The sequence below is a fragment of the Anabrus simplex genome, chromosome 10, assembly GCF_040414725.1.
Source record: "Anabrus simplex isolate iqAnaSimp1 chromosome 10, ASM4041472v1, whole genome shotgun sequence".
Lineage (NCBI taxonomy): Eukaryota > Metazoa > Arthropoda > Insecta > Orthoptera > Tettigoniidae > Anabrus > Anabrus simplex.
The window spans coordinates 100,108,174-100,130,311 of record NC_090274.1 but is presented as its reverse complement, the minus strand read 5'-3'; the positions used below and the strand labels follow the sequence as shown (position 1 = coordinate 100,130,311).

The 22,138-nt window shown below is 35.9% G+C and overlaps 1 protein-coding gene across 1 annotated transcript in view; it reads right to left on the bottom strand.

Annotated features, from left to right (window-relative positions):
- The window catches only part of LOC137502350 (zinc finger protein OZF-like), a 32,883-nt gene extending 13,955 nt beyond the window's left edge, over window positions 1–18,928 (bottom strand). Inside the window, exons 1-3 of the mRNA XM_068229359.1 lie at window positions 18,863–18,928; window positions 18,760–18,762; window positions 15,209–15,289 (exon numbers count right to left, since the gene is read on the bottom strand). Of these exons, the coding sequence (XP_068085460.1) occupies window positions 15,209–15,289; window positions 18,760–18,762; window positions 18,863–18,928 (150 nt within the window). The remainder of the gene's footprint in view (window positions 1–15,208; window positions 15,290–18,759; window positions 18,763–18,862) is intronic.
- Window positions 18,929–22,138: the final 3,210 nt, after the last annotated feature.

Here is a 22,138-nt window from a genome sequence, read left to right as displayed (position 1 = left end):
TACGAGGGCGAAAGCTGGGTGGACTCAGGATATCTTATTCATAAGTTAGAAGTAACAGACATGAAAGTAAAAGGAATGGTTGCTGGTAAAAACAGGTGAGAACAATGGCAGGAGGGTACTCGGAATGAGGAAATAAAGGCTAACTTAGGAATGAACTCGATGGATGAAGCTGTACGCATAAACCGGCTTCGGTGGTGGGGTCATGTGAGGCGGATGGAGGAGGATAGGTTACCAACGAGAATAATGGACTCTGCTATGGAAGGTAAGAGAAGTAGAGGTAGACCAAGACGACGATGGTTAGACTCGGTTTCTAACGATTAAAAGATAAGAGGTATATAATTAAATGAGGCCACAACACTAGTTGCAAATCGAGGATTGTGGCGACGTTTAGTAAATTCACAAAGGCTTGCAGACTGAACGCTAAAAGGCATAACAGTCTATAATGATAATGTATGTATGTATGTATGTATGTATGTATGTATGTATGTATGTATATATTGTATCTCATAAGAATTATTCTAGTCTTTGTATTTTAAATATACAAATTTTATGGTATACACCCAATACAAAAACTTATTTGAAGAACAAGTTCTAAATACATAAATTTTTAATTATATTAGTGTAGTTTTCAGAATGCCTTGTAACAATTTTCTTAGCCTGATGATGGCAACTATAAAATAAAATAAAATAAAATAAAATAAGATAAATAAATATCTGACGTATTAATAACTTCACAACTTTGTAGTATTGTATAGGTGGAACAACTTACCCATATTTCCTAATGAAAATCTTGATTCTATATGGACCAAAAATGAAATTTTTTACATTAAATAAGGCGACTAATGTCAGATATCGGTCTTTCTGTGGGGTGGTTACCCTTGATAGACCTGGTACCGGCCTATGACTAACATTTCCTGTGTCTCAAAATCGTCTTCAAAACCTGGAAATGAAACTTTATGGCACATTCAAGGATACGGCGACTTCGGTCCGTGTCTGGCCTGCTTCCAGGCGGCCGAGTATTCTACCCTGCAAGACGGGGTCCAAATGGCGTCGTTGTGACTTTATGTTGTCACGATCACCATGAGGCTACACTCCGCGCACTATAACACGGCAAACACGACTGAGGGAATATGGGGCGCAGGCACTGGCTGGGTTTACCTTGCGGTTACACCACCAGTCAAGGCTGAGAACACTCCTTTCCTATACAGAGCGAACACGTAAGGCTGGTATGTGCATATCACAGAGATTTACTGAATAATGGTGCCGGTTTCAGTATTTAAATGTCATCATCAGCCATAAAATACTTTAATCACACAATTGAGAAAGGACATGATAATTAAAATTGACGTCATTATACATAAATAAATATATAGTCTTTTAAGGATAAAAGATGAAAACGTTTTGACAAGTTATCGACGTATAAGTCTTTTGAATCGCTTATTTACACTGTGTGCTGAATAAAATTGTAAAAAAACTCATACCAATCACTTGATACACTTTTTCTGCTATTATGTTTATGTACAAATACTCAAACCTTCGCGTCATATTTACGGTTGCATTTGAATCTTTGGCGATAATTTGCCCGTTCTTTAAGGCAATTGTTATTCGAATGTTGTCAAAGTGAAAACGTAATTTTAGTTGATAACACCTTGTTCATGTAAAGAACTTGTAGAAATATGCATTAGTAAATCTCATTACACTCGTAGTCTCGAAAGGCTTGTTGTGTTCATTAAAATTATACAATGATGTATTAATAAATGCATTATAATACCCGTGGGGACACGTTTCGAAGCCTCTTAACAGCACAACTCTGGCCTGGCATTTTATTCCTTCTCGCTAAATGTAATTGCATCTTCTCCACCCGCGGGGCTATATTCCATCGTTCATATACGATGTTTCCTGATCTCATGTCTCTTGTCTACCGGTCTGATGTCGGACCAGCCGGAGAGCGAGTCTTAATTGGCCCGCTCGCTGTCCTAACTTCTTTTACTGTACATCGCCGGGTAGCGTGAAGTCAGTTGATTGTCGAGCGCCATGAGGGTCAGAAGCTTAATGTGGTGGCTCTTGGTTAGAGCGTCTACCTACCTCAGCATGCCTGGATAGCATGTAAAGGATCAGGGCTAACGCCCTGAAGTGTCGTTTTCATCTTATTTTCTTTCCTGGAGTGGACGTCCGCTACTTATTCTACTTAATTCTATCTCTATGAATTTGTAAGTAACCTGCATCCCAAATGACGCCATGCGTTAGTTTCCACTCATGGACTAAAATGTAAGTCTATTTCAAGAATATATTATTTTCCTTTTCTCCTGGAGCTCGATGACCTCGTCTTGGAAGTTCATTTAAAATTGCAGTCGCATGCTGCCGGAGAAATACAGAATTGGTGGTTCTTCTGTTCTGACAAAATTTTAAAATTTTGTAACATGTTTGATTTTCGGCCTACTGTCTGCTCCGTTTTAACCTACTATGAGTAGAAGAAAACCTTTCCGACGAGATGATCTTGGCACTAAATGATGTTCCTGTTTCGGATTTAGTTGAAGAAGTTAGGAGTGAAATAATTTAATAATGTGAAGTCATCCATTAAAAGGATTGAGATCGCGAGATTATCTCCGTGGATCGGGATCTATTTCTTTCTTTAAATTTTATCTTTTCTGTCTTTCTTTTACACTTCAGTACCGTTTACTGTTGTTGTCGTCTCCATGGGAACTACTGTTTTGGATTATTCATAAGGATTGATTATATTGCTGAATTAATTAGTTTTGTGAGGAGCGTACCATTAAGTTGGGAGCTGTTGGCTCTTAACTCTTCGCCTTAGTTGATTTATGAATTGAATGTGAGAGTTCTTCCTGGTGGTTTGAGCTGGACTGCTCTTCATCCTGATTTCATTTTATGTGTGCTTTTTTCTTTTGTTGATTAGAGCTGCTTACTGTGATAACCAATGACTGATTTTTTAATTTTTGGTGGGCACGTTACCATTCTTGTTTTCCATTTCGAAGCACGGTGAATTTTTGGGGTCGTTTCGTGACCTGTTGAATGTCTATCTATCTTTGAGAGCGCCTTCGGTTTTGGATATGCTTTCTGTGAATGTTAATTAATTTTCCTGTTGTGCCTATTGCGACCCGGTTCATAGGATGATCTAGCAGCCTCACCTTAGCAGTGTTTCACCTAATGTACAAAATAATTCCTTTTGAATGATTAAGATTGAGCCTCCCAGGCACGCAGTAAAGTTTAGTCCATGGACATTTTCTGACAACCAATTATCTTGTAATTTAATCTTGATTTAAGTCTATCTACAAATTAAATTGAAAAGCGTCCCTCGACACTAGGTATACATTTCTACTCAATTCAGAATTATTTAATAAACCCATTTAAAATATTAATTCGTCACCTCAATTCAGAGTTTATTTCATTCATCAAATTATCATATTAATTCATTATTCAATTCAGCGTTTATCTAATTTAATCTAATTATCATATTAATAATCTAATTATCATAATAACTTGTTATCCCAATTCAGTATTTATTTTATTGATCAATTTACCACTTTAATTAGTTAAACTGTTTGTCTTTGTGAAGGTGCACCTGTAGTTTCAAGGGAGTTTTATTTTCCTATCATATGTAACTTTCTCTTATAGCAGAAATTAAATCATTTAGTTTTTTGAAAAACTCGCAAATTTTTCTTTCATGGTTTCTAATATTTCCTACCGTGCAAATCTTTTGGTTCGGTGTGAGTTGCCTCTGGTTTATGGTCGGTTACTGAACTATTTGGTGAGTATTCTCTGTTTTCCTTCTTAAGTTTAAAAAAAAGGAATATTTGCTATCTCTTGCTCTTCGTTTACTTGTACGAGTAAATGCCGGTACGACTGGTATGCCAGTTATATTTAGCTATAGATCGAATTGTATTTAATATTTTATTCCAATTTTCTCTATTTAGCGGTATACTGAATGCCCGGTCTGCTGTAGGTAGCACATTTTCGACTTTGGGATGGAATGAATATTTCTTTATGGTAGTAGCGGCCTGTGTTGGTTTCCTGTAAATATTGTATTCTATCGAAGTAGGAAGTCTGTTTAACGTGAGATCTAGAAAATAAATGCTTCCATTTTACTCAGATTCCAGAGTGAACTTTATCTATGGATCAATATTTTTTAAATTGTTTAGGGTGGAGCCTGCATAAGTAATTCTTTTGTGAAGGATAACGAGAGTGTCATCTACAAATCTGGCCCAAAATTTTATGTTCGCAAAGTCACTATTGTTATTAATTGCCGTATGCTCTAAATAGTCAATGTATATTTCTGCTAATATCCCTGAGGCTGGCGACGCCATAGCCAACCATCCTGCAGATATATGCAATAATTAAAAAGGAAGAAATTACTCTTAACTACTAGTTTCAAAATTTCCATGAAATCTAGAATCTCGAATTTACTGACGTTACTATTTTTATTTAAATTATTTTGGATAATAGGAAAAAGTTTCTTTGTACTGACACTCGGATACATATTTGTTGTATCGACAGAATGCAACGAGTGGAAAGGCTGTATTTCAAAGCTCTCTTGCTTTTTAATTTACTCAATAGTATTTTTCACAGAATTATTCGACAGAAAAGATAATTCTTTATTAGAAATTTCTGGATAAATTGTGTTAATTTATACAATGGACTTGGCCTATAATTGATGATGGGGCGTATGGGGACGCCAGCCTTATGGATCTTAGGTAAAGCTTTCGTTACTGGCAGTTCGGGGTTCATACTTATTAGTTTTATTTTCTCTTGTTCTGTAAATAAAAACGAGGTATTATGGGACTGATTTTAGGAGACGTTGTATCAGTTGGGTCGGATCTTCTTAGTCACAAATATTATAATAATATTTATAGATCCACCTCTTCAGTACAATGCAATACAATCCACTATTTTATGTGGTTAAAATATATACATAATACATAAAGGCCTTAGGTACATGTTTCACCGTTTTTACGGGCATTATCAGCCTATATCAATCTTGAAAATTAATGGATACGGGATCTTTCTAATCTTATAAACTATAGAGTAAAATGTTGGACAATGATCTCATAAAATGCTGTACTATAACATCTAAAATAGGGTTATTGCACGGAAAGTACGTTAAAATACTGTGAATTAACAGTTTTTGAAGATTATAAAGTGGTTAATCATGAATATTTGAGCGTTTAAAACCAAAATGGATCCTCTTTTTATACACTATTAGGACTGTGACCGCCTTGAGTGTATAAGCACTATCATCCAAGGGGGATGGTTACTCCATTCCCATAGCATGAGTTCAATATAGTAAAATCAATGTCAGTTATTTAAAATAGAAGTGAGCACATATCAAATGTGTTAAAATATGTACAGGTGATTTATCAGAAAGTCGTAGAAAAGAAGATGGGACTTCTTGTGGAGACGTTGCTAAAGCTAAAATGTTGTGTCAAAGCTAGCTTATGTCAGTATTTAGTTATGTTAGTACGGTAATCAACTGGATCCAAAAGACGGTCAAGTGGGTGTTATTAACCCTGTTGAAACATTTGTTCGAAGAAATGATCGAGTTTTACCTGAAACAAAATGTTAAAGAGAGTTAGTTAAATAGTATTGTGCATGAGACTAAGGCGGTGTTCACTCGTACAGTGCGTGTTAAGTACGTCGGGCTGTTCCAGCAACCTTTCTACTGCTAGTATTATACCGGTGTGGCTGAGGCGGTGAAGGACACGGGGGGGGGGGGAAGGGGAGCGGATCCTTGCGTGCAGGTGTTGTTGTTTGAGGGCTGTTAGGAGCAGAATGGGTGGGCCTAACATTTGGCGAGGTGGTGGGAACTTTAGAACAAAAAGTTCTAAAAGTCTGCAGGATTGTATTGTTTCGACTTCACAATACCTAATAACTTTAATGTTAGCTCATATAAAGGATATTTTGCCTCTGTGGCATCATTAAGATTATGGTCTTTGTTATAGGCTTGGTCAAAAAAGATGTAAAGACTTTCTAATTCATTCATAAGTTTTCCTTTGCCTATACATGTTAGAATAGTGAGATCCTTATCAATTGATGTAAACTGGTGTCCTGTTTCACACATATGTGAGCTCATCGCTGGATATTTGTTATGTTTGAAGGCATTGTAATGCTCCGTATATCTCGTATAGAAGCTGCGCCCAGTTTGACAAACGTAACTAAATCCACACTGAGCGCAAGTTAGTCTGTAAGTACCAGATCTCGAAAAACGGCTGTTTTTATAATTGACTTTATTATGATTAAAAATATACTTTGATTTGTATTTACTGTTCTGAAGGCGATATTAATGTCATATTTCTTGAGTGTGTTTGCGATCTGGTGGACGGCTGGGTTGTTGTATGTAAACGTGGCATAACTAGTTTTTTAGGTTTATCCGGAATGAGATTCGTGGATAGTTTTTATTTAACTTTATCAACTAACCGGTTAATCATTTCAACTTTGAACCTATTAAGTTTAGCCAAGTTCCTTATATAGTTTAAAACAATTTTTAAGCTGAGAGGGAAGAGTGGGATTTTCAAAGCTCTGTGTATTAAATTATAGAATGATGCCTGTTTATGAGTATTGGGATGTAAAAAGGAATTATTTACGGTTATACGAGATTGTGTGGCCTTCCCGTATATTTGAAATCCAAAAGTATTATTGACGCGCGTGATCGTTATATCTAGAATATTTACGGACTGTTTAACTTCGTCTTCCTTAGTGAATTTTACATTAGGGTCAATTTTATTTAATTTACCTAAAACTTCGTCACTGTTAGTAACATTTTTGTCAATAACCACAAAGGTGTCATCCACGAATCTTAGCCATAAACATATAGCTTTTATATGCGCTTTGATGTCCGTATGCTACATTGAATCCATGAAATGTCTGCCAAGATGCCGGACAAAAGGTCACCCATGGCTAAGCCAGTCTGTTGATAACTCTTTCCGTTAAAGGAGAAAAGTTGTTATTCAATACAGAATTCAATATCTTCATAAATTCATAAATTTCCACCTTACTCATGCTGCTACATTTTGAAATATTGTCAGAGATAATTTCGACCATTTCTTTAGTAGGTATATTTGGATACATGTTTATGACATCAAAGGAACACATTATGTGGTTACGTTGTAAGTCAAATCAACTTAAGTCAAATATACTTAAAATATCGCAAAATTTGATTGAATTCTTTAAAGGATGTTTATTATGAAACAAATAATGTTGTTTTAGAAAACCGTGGATATATTAGGAAACTTTATAGGTAGGGCTATTACGGCAATTAATAATCGGACGTACGGGAATGTTGTTCTTATGGATTTTAGGTAGGGCTCTAGCTACTGAAATGCTGGGGTTCATGTTGATAAGTCTCTGTTGTTCCTGTTCATTAAGAAGGAATGTGGTGTTCTTCATTATAGATTTTAAATTGCATTGTATTCTTACAATAGGATCTTTGCTAGCGATTGTACAGATCTTATCCTTAAAAAATTAGTTTTATTTAGGTAACTGTCCTTATCCAATAATACTATAGACCCTCCTTCATCAGCTTCTGTGACTAAGATGTAACTATCTTCTTTTTTAGTTCTGAAAATACGTATTACTGTTTTTGATGAGAATCGCATTTAGCGTTAAGTCCTTTAGCTAGGGTTCGTAATTTCCTATTATGTCAAATCTAGTGTCAGTTTGAACTTCAAAGGGGAGTTTAGAAATGTTAGCCTCTACCTCAGCTACTGCGGTAATTATATCCAAGTTCGTTTTTATTCACTAGGCCAGTTATACTTCGGACCCTTATTTAGGAGTTCCATTTCTATTTCAGAAAACTGCACACTGGTTAAGTTAACAATTGCAGGTGTGTTGACACGCGGAGTACTTGCTTTTGATTATCTGTATTCTGTACAATGAACTGTGTTTGGGATTCTTTTAAATGCGTTCATTTCTTATCTAATGTAGTCTGTTTCTTGTCCGGTAAAACCATCATTTTGTAGTGTACGTGCAGTTGGAAAGAGTTCCATTCTAATGGCAGCAATGCCTGGGTCACTGTTAAAAGAATTTTATATAGATTTAAGTTCAATTGCAATTTCTTTTCGTATAGTGACCTAACTTCATTCCTTAACCATATTTCAATTACTTTGTTTTGGATTTTGTTCATACATGGAATGGTTAAGTTTCTTCTTTGTGTAGGTTTCAAAAATTTTGGGATCAATTTTAGTTTTAAACATTGCTTCAAAAATGTTATATCCTTAGACAACTTGCATATTTTAATTTTGAGATTGATAAAACCTATTTAATTTGAGTCTTGCCTGGTTGGCTACTAAGTTACAAGTAACTATCCTCATTTTGATTCTGTATAAGATGACGTATATCACAAATATCATTATAATATTTATAGATCCACCTGTTGAATACAATGCAATAAAATCCACTATTTTATGTGGTTAAAATATATAAATAATAATACACAATTCACAGGTATATGTTTCACCCTTTTTTTATGGGCATCATCAGCCTATAACAATCTTAAAAATTAATGGATACGGGATCTTTCTAATTTCATAAACTATAGAATAAAATGTTGGACAACGATCTCATAAAATGTTGTACTGTAACATGTAAAATTGGGATATTGCACAGAATGTATGTTAAAAAATACTGTGAATTAACAGTTTTTGAAGATTATAATGTGGTTAATCATGAATATTTCAGCGTTTAAAACCGAAATGGATTCTCTTCTTATACATCATTAGGACTGTGACGGCCTTGAGTGTAAAAGCACTATCATCCAAGGGGGATATTTACTCCATTCCCATAGCATGAGATCAAGATAATAAAATCAATGTCAGTTATTTAAAACGTAAGTGTGCACGTATCAAATGTATTAAAATATATATGGTTGATTTATCAGAAAGTCTTAGAAAAGAAGATGGGACTTCTTGTGGAGGCATTGCTAATGCTAAAATGTTGTGTCAAAGCTAGCTGTTGTCAGTGTTTATTTATGTTAGTACGGTAATCATTTGGCTCCAAAAGATGGTCAAGTGGGTGTTATTAACCCTGCTGAAACATTTGTTCGAAGAAATGATCGAGTTTTACCTGATACAAAATGTTAAAGACAGTTAGTTAAATAGTATTGTGCATGAGACTTCCCGTAAGTCAACAATGCCTAAGGTAGTACTTACTCGTACAGTGCGTGTTAAGTACGTCGGGCTGTTCCAGCAACGCTAGCTAGAAGTAAAATGGTCAGTCAATCCAGTGGATCTGTAAATATTATAATAATATTTTTTATATATGTCATCTTCAATACGGAACCAAAATGAGAATAGTTACTTGTTATCTTTTTTAGTCACTGTAAAAGAGCTTTTCTTGAAAAATTCCCCATATTTGGTGTAATCTGTTTCTTCCATTATTACTGCCGGGTTCCCTTTATCTGCCCTAGTGATAATGAGGTTCTTTTCTCGATTTTCCTTTTGCTATTTGCTTTACGTGCACCGACACGGATAGGTCTTATGGCGACGATGGGATGGAAAATGCCTAGGAAGTGGCAGGATGCGGCCGTGGCCTTAATTAAGGTACAGCCCCGGCAATTGCCTGGTGTGAAAATGGGAAACCATGGAAAACCATCTTCAGGACTGCCGACAGTGGGGCTCGAACCCACGATCTCCTGATTACTGGATACTGGCCGCACTTAAGCGACTGCAGCTATCGAGCTCGGTAAATTTCCTTTTTTTTGAGGTTTATTACCTGTTCCCGTTCAACAAAATATTCTTGGTTTCTATTGTTACTTGTAGATAATGCTTTTCTTTTTGATACATGGATTTTGTTCAGTTTTCTCCTATTATCGAATCTGACCTCATCTTGTATTTCCGGGGGCATTTCACTAACAGCTACTTCCGACTCAACAATCATTATGGTAGTGGCATTGATTATATTCATGTTCGACGAATTGTGTTTCAGACCTTTTTCTAGTATCTTGTTTTCCTGCTCTGTTAGTTCTGTTTTTGACAAATTTATAATGGGAGGGTGAAATTTCTCAATCAAGTTGTTTAAATTGTTATGATTTTCTATTTTGCTTTTTGTACACATTTTTTGTCGCATTAGCCTTAAGTGTGTTGAGATTTCTGTCTAGCACGAGCTGTTTTTGGGCTAATATTTCCTGCTCTCTTCTTGAAAATTTCTCCTTTCCTCTCAAGAAGAGAGCAGAAAATATTTTAAGTTCAACATTGTGACTAACTTAATAGGTGTTATTTATTTATTTATGAATCAAAAATTATTCTACTTCAAGTGTTTTATTAAATGACAAAGCAAACACAAAGAACATTTTATTCTTTTTCAGATTTAAATAAGGATTTGAGTTCCAAGAGCAGAGCAGATTTAAAATTTCAGCATATAGTGACTAATTTAATAGATTTTATTCAATTATGATTTGAAAATTTATATTTTAAAGTCTGTAATAAATAACATAGTAAGTAAGTAAAGTTAAAACACAAAGACATTTTTAACAATTTCAAAGAATTATATATAATTGTCCTGTTGATAGGTATATTTGTAATAATGCACAAAGTCCAAATGTTATTGAATTTTTGGCACCGCTGAAGGAGAGAGTAGTTAGCTCTAGAAATATGTACGGTAATTAAGTTAAATAAAATATGTAAAGTATTGACAAGGCAGGAAGATGTTTTATAAGTCAATACGGACAGGATTAATCAACATGGTGGAAATAATCCATGCTAATAATATTCTCGCCATATAATGGGAAGACAGAAAGGATGTGCATTTACTTTCAACTGTTGATAAGGACTTGGACTTTGATGTGAAAATTCAAAGAAAATGAGACTGAGGAGAGGAAGTAGTGAAAAACCCCAAGGGTACTGGAAGATAACAACCAGAAAATGAATACAGTATATCGTCAAGACCAAGCCCTTGCATATTTCCCTGTAATGCGATGGACTATGCTGTATCTATTGGATATGGCTATCTTCAATTCATACATTGTGTTCATGAAGGTTACTGGCAGGTGGCTGTATTATACAGAATTTCTCAGAGCATTTGCCAAGCAATTGTTGTAGAGTGTTGCTCTCCTGCCTAGGACAACAAAAGGAAGAACTCCCAGTCAACACAGCCACCTAAGACTTCAGGCAAATGTATGGGGCATTTTCCAGTGCCTGTTCCTCCAACAGAAAGGAAGAAAATTCCTTCTAGGCCCTGCAATGTTTGTAAGGGTCATAAAATAAGGTCCGAAGAGAGGTGACTATGTGAAAAATGTGGTATTACTCCATCTGGAGAGCTGCTTCAAAAATTATCACACAATGATTCACTACTGAAGACTGAGAAACAGTTAATGAACAGTTAGGCATTGATTTGTGAAGTATATAGCTTTGAAAAAATGCCAGTTTTTGACCAAGCGTCAATATATAAAATTAAAACACTATTTTCTAAACTAAATAGTTTTCTGTCCCTGCAAGTTAGACTAGTAGTCAGGTTCCAATGGGTTATTTAAAGTATAGTTTCAGAACTTTGCTGCTTTAAAAGTGGGAAACCACAAAAAACATATCTTTGGAAGAATGGCTGAAAGAGAAGTGCAAGGATGTTCAAGGCTTTATGGTCTGAGGAAAGGTAGAAAATGCATGCCGACAAATCAATGAAGCCTTTGGAGAAAGGAAAACTAGGTAAGAAAGAGTAGTGATGGGTGACACAACAGTGCTGATGAATTGGATATGGAGGAACATAGTCAACAGCTTGCTGATAATCCTATGAAACTACCGTCAAACAATCGGGCTCATTTCATATGTGCATCTTTCCCACTTTATCCGAGCAATTGCCCCTCAACAAGAGCTCAGATGGGAAAATCTAGCAAAAAAACATAAAGCACAAATATGACAGGAACATATCCAACACCATTATCAAGGTAAAGAAGTAGATGATAGCGATCTGGAAAAATAACAGGCTGGTGATGCTGATGAAATGGGAGTCCCAATTTTGAAGTCAGAAATTGAGAAGTTTTGAAAGAACTAAGTATATGCAAGGCACCAGGAATTGATGACATACCCTCAGAATTACTGACTGCCGTAAGAGAAACCAGCACGGTGAGGTTATTCGCTTTATTGTGCAAGATACATGGAAAAGGAGAATTATCATATGATTTTTGGCAAAATGATGTTATATCTATTCTTGTGAAAGCCACTGCTGACAAGTGTGAAAACTATCGTACCATTAGTTAGTATGGAAAGACAATTGAGTTGGAAGACATCAATTTGGCTACAGAAGAAATGTAGGAACACATGAAGCAATCCTGATCTTAGAGGATTGAATTAAGAGGGACCGGCACACATACATATTATCCATAGAAAAACAAAAGGCATTCATTAATAGATACCGAGAAAGAAGAACAATTTACAATATGCAAAACATCAGTCTGCTGTGATAAGAATCGAAGACATTGAGAAAGCAGCAGTATTCCTTAACAGAGTCAGGCAGGACTGGAGGTTCCCCCTCCTTCACAATGTTTATATAGAAGAAAGAAGCAGTAAAGAAAATCGAAAAGGAATTTGTAAAAAGGGTATCGCAATCAAAGGAGAGGAAATCAAAGCTCTCAAGTTTGCTCATGATATTGTTTTATATCTCAGTTTGCAGAAGATCTGGAGAAATTGTTGAATGGTACAGGCAGAGTCTGGGGGAAAGTGTACAAGACAAAAATAAACAGAACCCCCAAAAAAGTAATGGAGTGCAGTAGAAAAAAAAGTCAGCTGACGGAGGAAAAATGAGATTAGGATATGAACTTCTAAAGGTAGCAGATGAATATTGTTACTTGGGTAATAAATAAACTAACGACAGCAAAAGTAATGAGGACGCAAAATGTAGATTACAGGCTAGCACAAGCAAGGAAGGCCATTCTTCAAAAAACAAATTTGCACCTTTCAAACAGTGATGAACAGATTACTGAGATATTTTGAACACATTTGTCTGGAGCTTGGTGTAGTATGGAAGAAAAACATGGATGCTAACTAGCTCAGGAAAAAAAGGGTAGAAGCTCCTTAAATTGTGTTAAAAATGAATGCTGTAGTGAGTTGCGTAGATCGAATCATGAACGAAAGGTACAGAATTAAATTGGTGAGAGATCAATATCAGTAAATTTGACAAGAAGAGATAGAATGATAGGATATATCTTAAGACACCCAGGACTTGTTCACTTGGTTCTTGAGAGAATTGTAGTCAGTAAGAACAGTAGGGGTAGAACAAGATATCAATATGACAAGCAGATCAGAGGAGATGTAGGATGTAGTAGTTATCTAGAGATGAAAAAGACACCACAGGATAGGGGCACATGAAGTGCTGCATCACATCAGACTTTGGACTGATGACTCTCAAACAATAACATGTGAGAAATTGTGTCCTGGTTAACAGTGACTGCAATTTGTTTCCAAGAGGACATGTTGAGAACCCGGTTATATTCATTAATCAAGATGAACCAGCCAGTCCAGTGCACTTACAAAATAGACTGTATTTAAGCCAAACATTGTCATACTGTATTACACCTTTCTTCATATCACCCAGTATTGAATCCCATTAAGTTGATATAGTCAAGTGTCAAGAATAGCATTTCTGAACAAAATGTGATGTACAGAATGGAAGCATTTCTATCATTTATGGTGAACAAATTGCTTCTATTACAAATGAGGACTGGAAGTAAAATTTGCGAGCACGTAAATTAATTTCAACATCAGTAATTTCAACTGAAGATTTATTTGATTATAGTGACAGTGATGGAAGCAATACTGAAACCGCAAGAGAAAGTGGTAATAAAACAACACTGCCAGCGGAAGTGAAATAGGCATGAATAGAGAATATGATGAAACAGTGTGAGGGGCATTATCTATGCCTAGATATAGTGACAGTGAATGATCCATTGTCTTCCATCAAGTCATTAGCATACTGAGTTATGTGTAATGTGCTGTTATATGTGTAATTATTGGAAGGATTTCTGAAAGGCTTAACAGGAATACTATAATTTATGATGAGATTGTACATTTCATAAGGCATGCATTGTACAATATCCTTCACTTATACTCTCCTGTGTATGCTCGAACCTAGTCCTTGTCACCTTCCAAAACAGCGCACTTCCCGTCCTGCACTTAAATGAATGTTCTCCACAATTTGCAAATGCTGTACCCAAAGATTGTGACTCAGTCCTCAACACAACAAAAGTATAAAAAAGAAACCTACACCATTAGGAACCCTCCTGATGTACAACATACAGGCAGACAGGGTAAAAAGTATGGTGTATCTAGGGAGTAACATAGGACCATTGTGCTGCAATTAAATGCTGAAGAAACCAGAGACTATCTTCATTAGCAAGTGGCAACGCCTATCATGAAACGATCACAGAATCAAGCTCAAAAATACAATAACAAAATGCTGTATCCTCTCTTCCCTACTAAATACTGTAGAGCCCTATATAATTTATTATCCACAGAAAAGAGAATCCAAACTTTCAAGATATGGATATATAATGGCAAATTGTGTAATTCCTGTGGGTTATTTTCATGTCGCACCAATGGAGATAGGTCTTATGCCAACAAAAGGATAGGAAAGGGCTAGGAGTAGAGAGGAAGCAGTGGTGGCCTGAATTAAGGTACAGCCGCAGCATATTAATGACATGACAATAGGAAATGATAAAAACTATCTTCAGGTTTGCCGCCAGTTGGGTACCCCACACAAAGAGCTGTCAACCTCAGCTTATCAAGACAATTTAACTCAAGAGGCTGAAATACACATATCACATTTTGAGGACTGTTACAAGTAATATTTTGAGGAAAAAATTTAGGCAGAAGAGGACTTAGAATAAGATGGACATCTCGGATCAATATTTTGAATGGGTTGGAGCTCTTTGGCACATGACAAAAGGAAGATAGCCATGCTTGTAGCCAAATTCCAGTTAGGATAAGGTACCAGCAGTAACAGTGAAGAAACCAGCCATCAGATGCCATGCATTGGAGGGACTTTGAACAATAATAGCTGCTATATATTAACTAGCATAAAATATCGAGCTACCTGAAGAAATTACGAAAATCGTTTCAAATATTGGAAATTTCACTATACATCTTTCCAAGGATCTTCAAAATGTCTGCCTAAAAACGAGGAGTTGCCCAATTAAGTCTATTCAGCAGTTTGTTAGAATTTCCATTATCAGAAAAATGACATCAAAATATTAGATTACTTCAAATGTGTTCACCTGTGTTTCTCTTGGCACTGCCAACTCTGATTTCGGTTCTTCTTTCAAACGCATCTCTTCTGATATAATTTTGTAATTGTCCTGTGGAAAAGTTAATATATTAGGCAAATTTTTCAGACACATCTGGAAATGTATTTATATATGAGTGGGCTTAACAATTCATCATTTCCTAGTAAATAAGACAGTTTCAGTTTCAAATCTTAAACTATCGTTTATCAGAAAATCTCCATGTTGAGTATCCATAAAAGCATGACAATTAAGAGACCTTCAGGAGTGGAGGAATGTCCTGTTTAAATGCTCATATTTAATTTTGAAGAGTAGAACAATTATATAAAATAAAATCTTCTAAAATAACACCGAATATCAGGAAAATGTACAGACATACTTACAAATAATCTGCTCATTATAAAGAAACCAATACTGAAATATTAAGAACTTCACAATTTATCACTGTTATCTTTCACGTCTTGTACCAACAAATACAGCTCAGCAGGAAAATGTATCTTCCATATTTCCTCTTCTATATGAAGTGTTCAGCTTGAAGACAGGGAAGATCCTCAATAGCCCTACCATCAAATGGCATAGAGAGCTAGGTGTCACTGAGGAGGCAAACTAAGGAAATGAAGAGTAAGGTAGCTTTCCATTGCGTTCCTCCTCCAGCCAGACAGTGCTGTTACACACCAGTCTCTCATGAGCACGGTACTGTACACACAGACCAGCTATTTCACACCTTTTCCTATAGGATCTGGCTGTATTAGGAATGGTGTTGTCCGTATTGCTCATATCTCAGTCACTTTCATATCGTAAGAGCCAAGAATGAGACTGAGACCCAAAATACAAGTGACAAACTTGTTCTGGGCCAATCCAGAAGACAACAGGTATTGAGCACACAGTATCTCACCAGAAATGGAATAGGGCAGGCCACCTCATATGGAAGTCATAAGCCCTAAACAATTTAAACCATACCCTATAGGTTATCTACAATATCATAGAGGGCCTGTATGCCTGACATCAGTGCTCCTTGTGCAGGTACGAGTACATATGGTCAGCTGACAGGGATATTGCAACTTGCTTTACATTGCACTGATACAGAGAGGTCTTTTGGCGATGATGGAATAGGAAAGGGCTAGGAGTGGAAGCATACCTGCCAACTTTACAAAACCAAAAATCAGGAGATTTTGATATGAAAATCAGGAAAATCAGAAGAAACAATTGGTCAAAATTGCTTATTCTGCATGTCTTGTGCAATACAGTACTATGATATATCTGTAACACTGATTGTCTCAAAGCCTGACTGCTGCTGTGTGAGAGTACAAGGCTAAAAATTACACATCTCTATTACCTCACAGGAAGTACATGTGTGAGATGATCAGTCTGTGAAAAGCCTTCCGAAAATAGTATGAACTCATGTTCCAGTCATGTACTTAGATACCATTACTTAGCAAAAGCATAGATTAATATATTGCAGGCGATTATGTGAAGCTCAGTGCTATTTGTATCAAATAACTAGCTGTTGTACCCGTGCTTCGCAATGGAATGGAATGGAATCCTTATAGTTTTCCCAACTGAAGTCACCATAGGTCATAACAATGGCATCATTATGAATGTCATGATTAAAAGTAATGCTGTCATATGAAATATTCTATAAAATGAAAAACAGCACATTTTCTCACTTTTAACGAAAAGTACTACGGTTGATATAGATGTTGATTCCCATAGGGAAACCAGAATATTTGTCCCGAATGAGTAAATCTATAATACCAACATAAATGGTCCGTTATTGGACATTATAAATTTTCCAACTACCTCATTCCTGGTTGCCAACGTTCTGCCCCCGTGTGCTAAGTTGGGCTCATCAGTTGGTAAATAGCACACCCACCAAGATGCATGGCTAGTGCATACCATGGAGGCCACTGCGTAGGCTACTTGCAGCCACTGGCAGTGCCAATACACTATGAGAGACTTTGTCTCATTATCAAGAATTGAGGCCTGCTTGGCCATCAGATGATATAGATGTTGATTCCCTTAGGGAATCTGAAATATTTGTCCAGAATGAGTAAATGTATAATACCAATATAAATGGTCAGTTATTGGACATTATAAATTTTCCAGCTAACTCATTCTTGGTTGCCAGCGTTTCGCTCTCGTGTGCTAGGGTGGGCTCATCAGTTGGTAAATATCACACCCACCAATACGCTGGCTAGTGGATACTGTGGAGGCTACTGTGTAGGTTGCATGGAGCCACCGGCAGTGCCAATGCACTAAGAGACTTTGTCTCATTAAAAAAATTGATGCCTGCTTGGCCATCATATGATATAGATGTTGATTCCCTTAGGGAATCTGAAATATTTGTCCCGAATGAGTAAATTTATAATACCAATATAAATGGTCCGTTATTGGACATTATAAATTTTCCAGCTAACTCATTCTTGATTGCCAACGTTTCGCCCTCGTGTGCTAGGGTGGGCTGATCAGTTGGTACCAGTACCAATAACGTCAATAATGTTAGACTTTAAAATATGGGGAATATTGATTTATGATGTAGAAATCACTGATGAAGTGAAACATGTACGTGTGAAATAATTATACAAAATTAAAAAATGATAATATATTGATATGGCAGACCAAACCATCGTCCATAGTATATTATGTGCTGGATGTCATTCATTGTTATTGGAAATAGTGGATACTTGTTGTCACTGGAACCTTGTAATGGAACACTTTAAAACATAATGGAACACTTTGGAACATTTATGAAAGGCATAACAGGTTATTTTTATGTTATGTAACACTTTAAAACATGTATTAGAAAAATCAATCAGTGATAAAATGTGTTTTGCTACTATTTGTTCTGTTGTAGCCCACTTAAGAGTAGGCCTTTTAAATATTTAACTATTATACTACCAAAGTGAGTATTTTTGCCTTGTTATTCTTAGAACACTTTCTAGAATGAAATGGTTTACCATTGAATTATTTGCCTCCCTAAGATCTAAAGGTGTAATTCAATATATCATATCGGATGAAACCTTTCTATGTTGGTGTTGGGTTGGAAATTCGACAGAATGGATCAAACATTCTGTCACGAACATGAATTCGTGGCTATTAAAAATTGCTCTTCTTATTGTAAATTATTGAAGTGGAGGAAGACTCGCTCACCAGCCTAACACTTATTTATTCTATGTAGTGCAAATTAGCTTTAAAGGTTTCAAAACACTAAGATGACAGAAATCGTTCCTGCAGGAGGCTAATGTATTTGAGCACCTTTAATACCATCAGGGAGATAAAGGATTAACATGCCAACTTGAAACCAGAAGACAGGCCCTCCACAACATGACTACTCAGACTACCATTTTTCCTGACAAGAGCTATAAATCAAAGAGAGATGAAGAAAAACCCACTTCTTCAGCTTTCAGACATGCTGTACCAAATAAATGGTCCATACCTGTAAATTCTGCATTTGTGTAATCGTAAAAAAAAAATACTTTGTCAATTTGAGATTAGTATACAAATATATATGTGCCTTAAGATTAGAGAGCAAGACACTCACATACCTCCTGAACATCAGATAAAAGTAGAGTAATGTAACCAGTCAAACTCAGACGACTGCTATGGTTTAATTGTAATCACTATAAAGTTGTCGAGAATGATACTTACGCATGAAGTATTTGATGTTTCCTCAAAGCAGATTGGTTCCTCTTTGATCTTTATTTCCATGTCCATTTTAAATGGCATGTGAAGGTATGGACGGTTTTGGGATATAGATTACTTCCACAGTTTGCACTGAAACATGAGCAACAAACACTATTATTGCTGTTTTGTAGTCAAGTCTGTAGTGTTAAGTGATTGTTGATATTGTGCTCATGGCCACAGTACCTCCAGTTTTACCTCGAAACTGAACCTCATGGATAAACATTTTCAATGAAAGAACATCCCACACCCACAGAATGGGATTAATTTGCACAGCCCTTGTGAAAAGCCTGTGACTATGCAACTTACACATCGCCCACTACACTGGGAGTCTAATGACTGGTTTGATGTACCTTTTTCTTTTTTTATGATTTGTTTACATCAAACTGACACAGATAGAACTTATGGCACTATGACTAGGAATGGGAAGCAAGTGAATGTGGCCTTGAGTAATATAGAGTCCCAACATTTCTCTGGTTTGAAAATGGGAAAACACAGAAAACTATCTCTAGGGCTGTGACTTCTTCCCATTCCTAGCCCTTTCCTATCCCATCATTACTATAAGTCCTATCTGTGTCAGTGTAATGTAAAGCCAATTGTTACAAGTGACTATTCTCATTTTGGTTCCGTATTGAAATTGACGTATGTCTCAAGTATTATTACAATATTATAAGTCCACCTGTTCAATACAATACAATATGATCCACTATTTCATATGGTCAAATGTTTTTTATACATAATACATAAAAGTCAAAGGTACATGGTTCACCCTCCTTAGGGGCATCATCAGCCTATATCAATCTTAAAAAATAATAATAATACATATACTTATAAATTATAGGTTAAAATGTTGAAAAATGGTTTCGTAAAACATTATACAATAACATCTAAAACAACGATAATGCACCAAAGTATGTTAAAAGAGAGTGAAATTAACAGTTTGAAGATTAAAACGTGATTAAACATGAGATTTTGAGAGTCTAAAACTAAAATGGATCCATATTTTTATAATATCATTAAGACTGTGAAAGCCTTGAGTATAAAAACAATCATCAAAGGGGGATGTTTCTTCAATTCCCAAGTTGAATCCAAGGTGGTAAAATCACTTTCAGTTATTTAAAACGGAAGTGTGAATGTAATAAACAAGTTTAAAATGTATATGATTGGGATATCTGAAAGTCAAGAAGAAAATGGAACTTCTGTAGAGGCGATGCTTGTGATAAAACGTATGTCAAAGCTAGCGGAGTTCGGAAATTATGGGAGTCGAATGGATCTAAAAGATAGTCAAGTTGATATATAATTCCGTTGAAACATGTGTTGGAAGAAATGTTCAGGATTTTCTGAAACAAAATGTAGAAGAAAGTATGTTAATAATACCGTACTGTACAAGAGACTTCCCGTACGTCAAAGATGGCTAATGCGGTACTTACTCGTACGGAGCGTATTAAGTACGTCAGGTTGTTACAGCAACGCTAGCTTGACTGGGTTTTCGACTTCTAGTATTATAACGGTGTGGCTGAGGCAGTGAAGGGCATGGAGGGGGGGTAATGGTGGGTGGATCCTTGCGCGCATGTGTTGTTATTGGCGGGCTGTTAGGAGCAAGATGGGCGGGCCTATCATTTGACGAGGTGGTGGAAGCTTTAGAACAAGAAGTTCTAAAAGTTGGCGGGATTGTATTATGTTTTGAATTCACCATGCCTAATAACTTTGGAGTTAGCTCATATAAAGGATTTTTTGTTTCCGTGATATCGTTAAGATTATGGTCTTTGTTATAGGATTGGTCTAAAAAGATGTAAAGATTTTCTAATTCATTCATGAGTTTTCCTTTGCCTATGCATTTTAGAATAGTGAGATCTTTATCAATTGATGTGAACTGATGTCCTGTTTCACTCATGTGTGAGCTCATCGCTGAATATTTGTTGTGCTTTAAGGCATTATAATGCTCCATATATCTCGTATGAAAGCTGCGCCCAGTCTGTCCAACATAACTAAATCCACACTGAGCACAAGTGAGTCTGTAAATACCAGATCTCGAAAAACGGCTGTTTTTATAATTGACTTTATTATGATTGAAAAATATACTTTGATTTGTATTGACTGTTCTGAAAGCAATATTAGTGTCGTATTTCTTCAGTGTGTTGGCGATCTGGTGGATGGCTGGGTTATTGTATGTAAACGTAGCGAAACTAGTTTTTTTTTAGGTTTATCCGGAATGAGATTCGTGGATAGTTTGTATTTAACTTTACTGATTAACTGGTTAATCATTTCAACCTTGAACCCATTAAGCTTGGCCAAGTTCCTTATGTAGTTTAATTCTATTTTTAAGTTGTTAGGGGATAGTGGGATTTTTAAGGCTCTGTGTATTAAATTATAGAATGACGCTTGTTTTTGAGATTTAGGATGTAAAGAGGAATTATTTATGGTTATAGGAGACTGTGTGGGTTTTCTATAGATTTGAAAATCGAAAGTATTATTGGCGCGCGTGATCGTTATATCTAAAAAATTTAAGGACTGTTTAACTTCGTCTTCTTTAGTGAATTTTACATTAGGATCAATTGTATTTAAAATCTCTAAAACTTCGTCGCTGTTAGTAACATTTTTGTTAATAACTACAAAAGTGTCGTCAACAAATCTCAGCCATAAACATATACCTTTTATATGTTCTTTAATTTTCGTGTATTCTATTGAGTCCATGTAAATATCGGCCAAGATGCCGGACAAAGGGTCACCCATGGCTAAGCCAGTCTGTTGATAAATCTTGCCATTAAAGGAAAAAAAGTTGTTATTCAATACAAAATTCAGGATCTTCATAAATTCATCAATTTCCAGCTTACTCAGGCTGCTATGTTTTGAAATATTGTCATAGATAATTTTGACTGTTTCTTTAGTAGGTATATTTGGGTACATGTTTATGACATCATAGGAACACATTATATGGTTAGGTTGTAAGTCAAATTTACTTAAAATATCGCAAAATTTGATTGAATTCTTTAAAGGAAGTTTATTATTAAACTTGTAATGTTGTTTGAGAAAACCGTGGATATATTTGGAAACTTTATAGGTAGGGCTATTACGGCAGTTAATAATCGGACGTACGGGAATGTTGTTTTTATGGATTTTAGGTAGGGCTCTGGCTATTGGAATGCTGGGGTTCATGTTGATCAGTCTCTGTTGTTCCTGTTCATTGAGAAGGAATGTGGAGTTCTTAATTAGAGATTTTAAATTACGTTGTATTCTTACGAT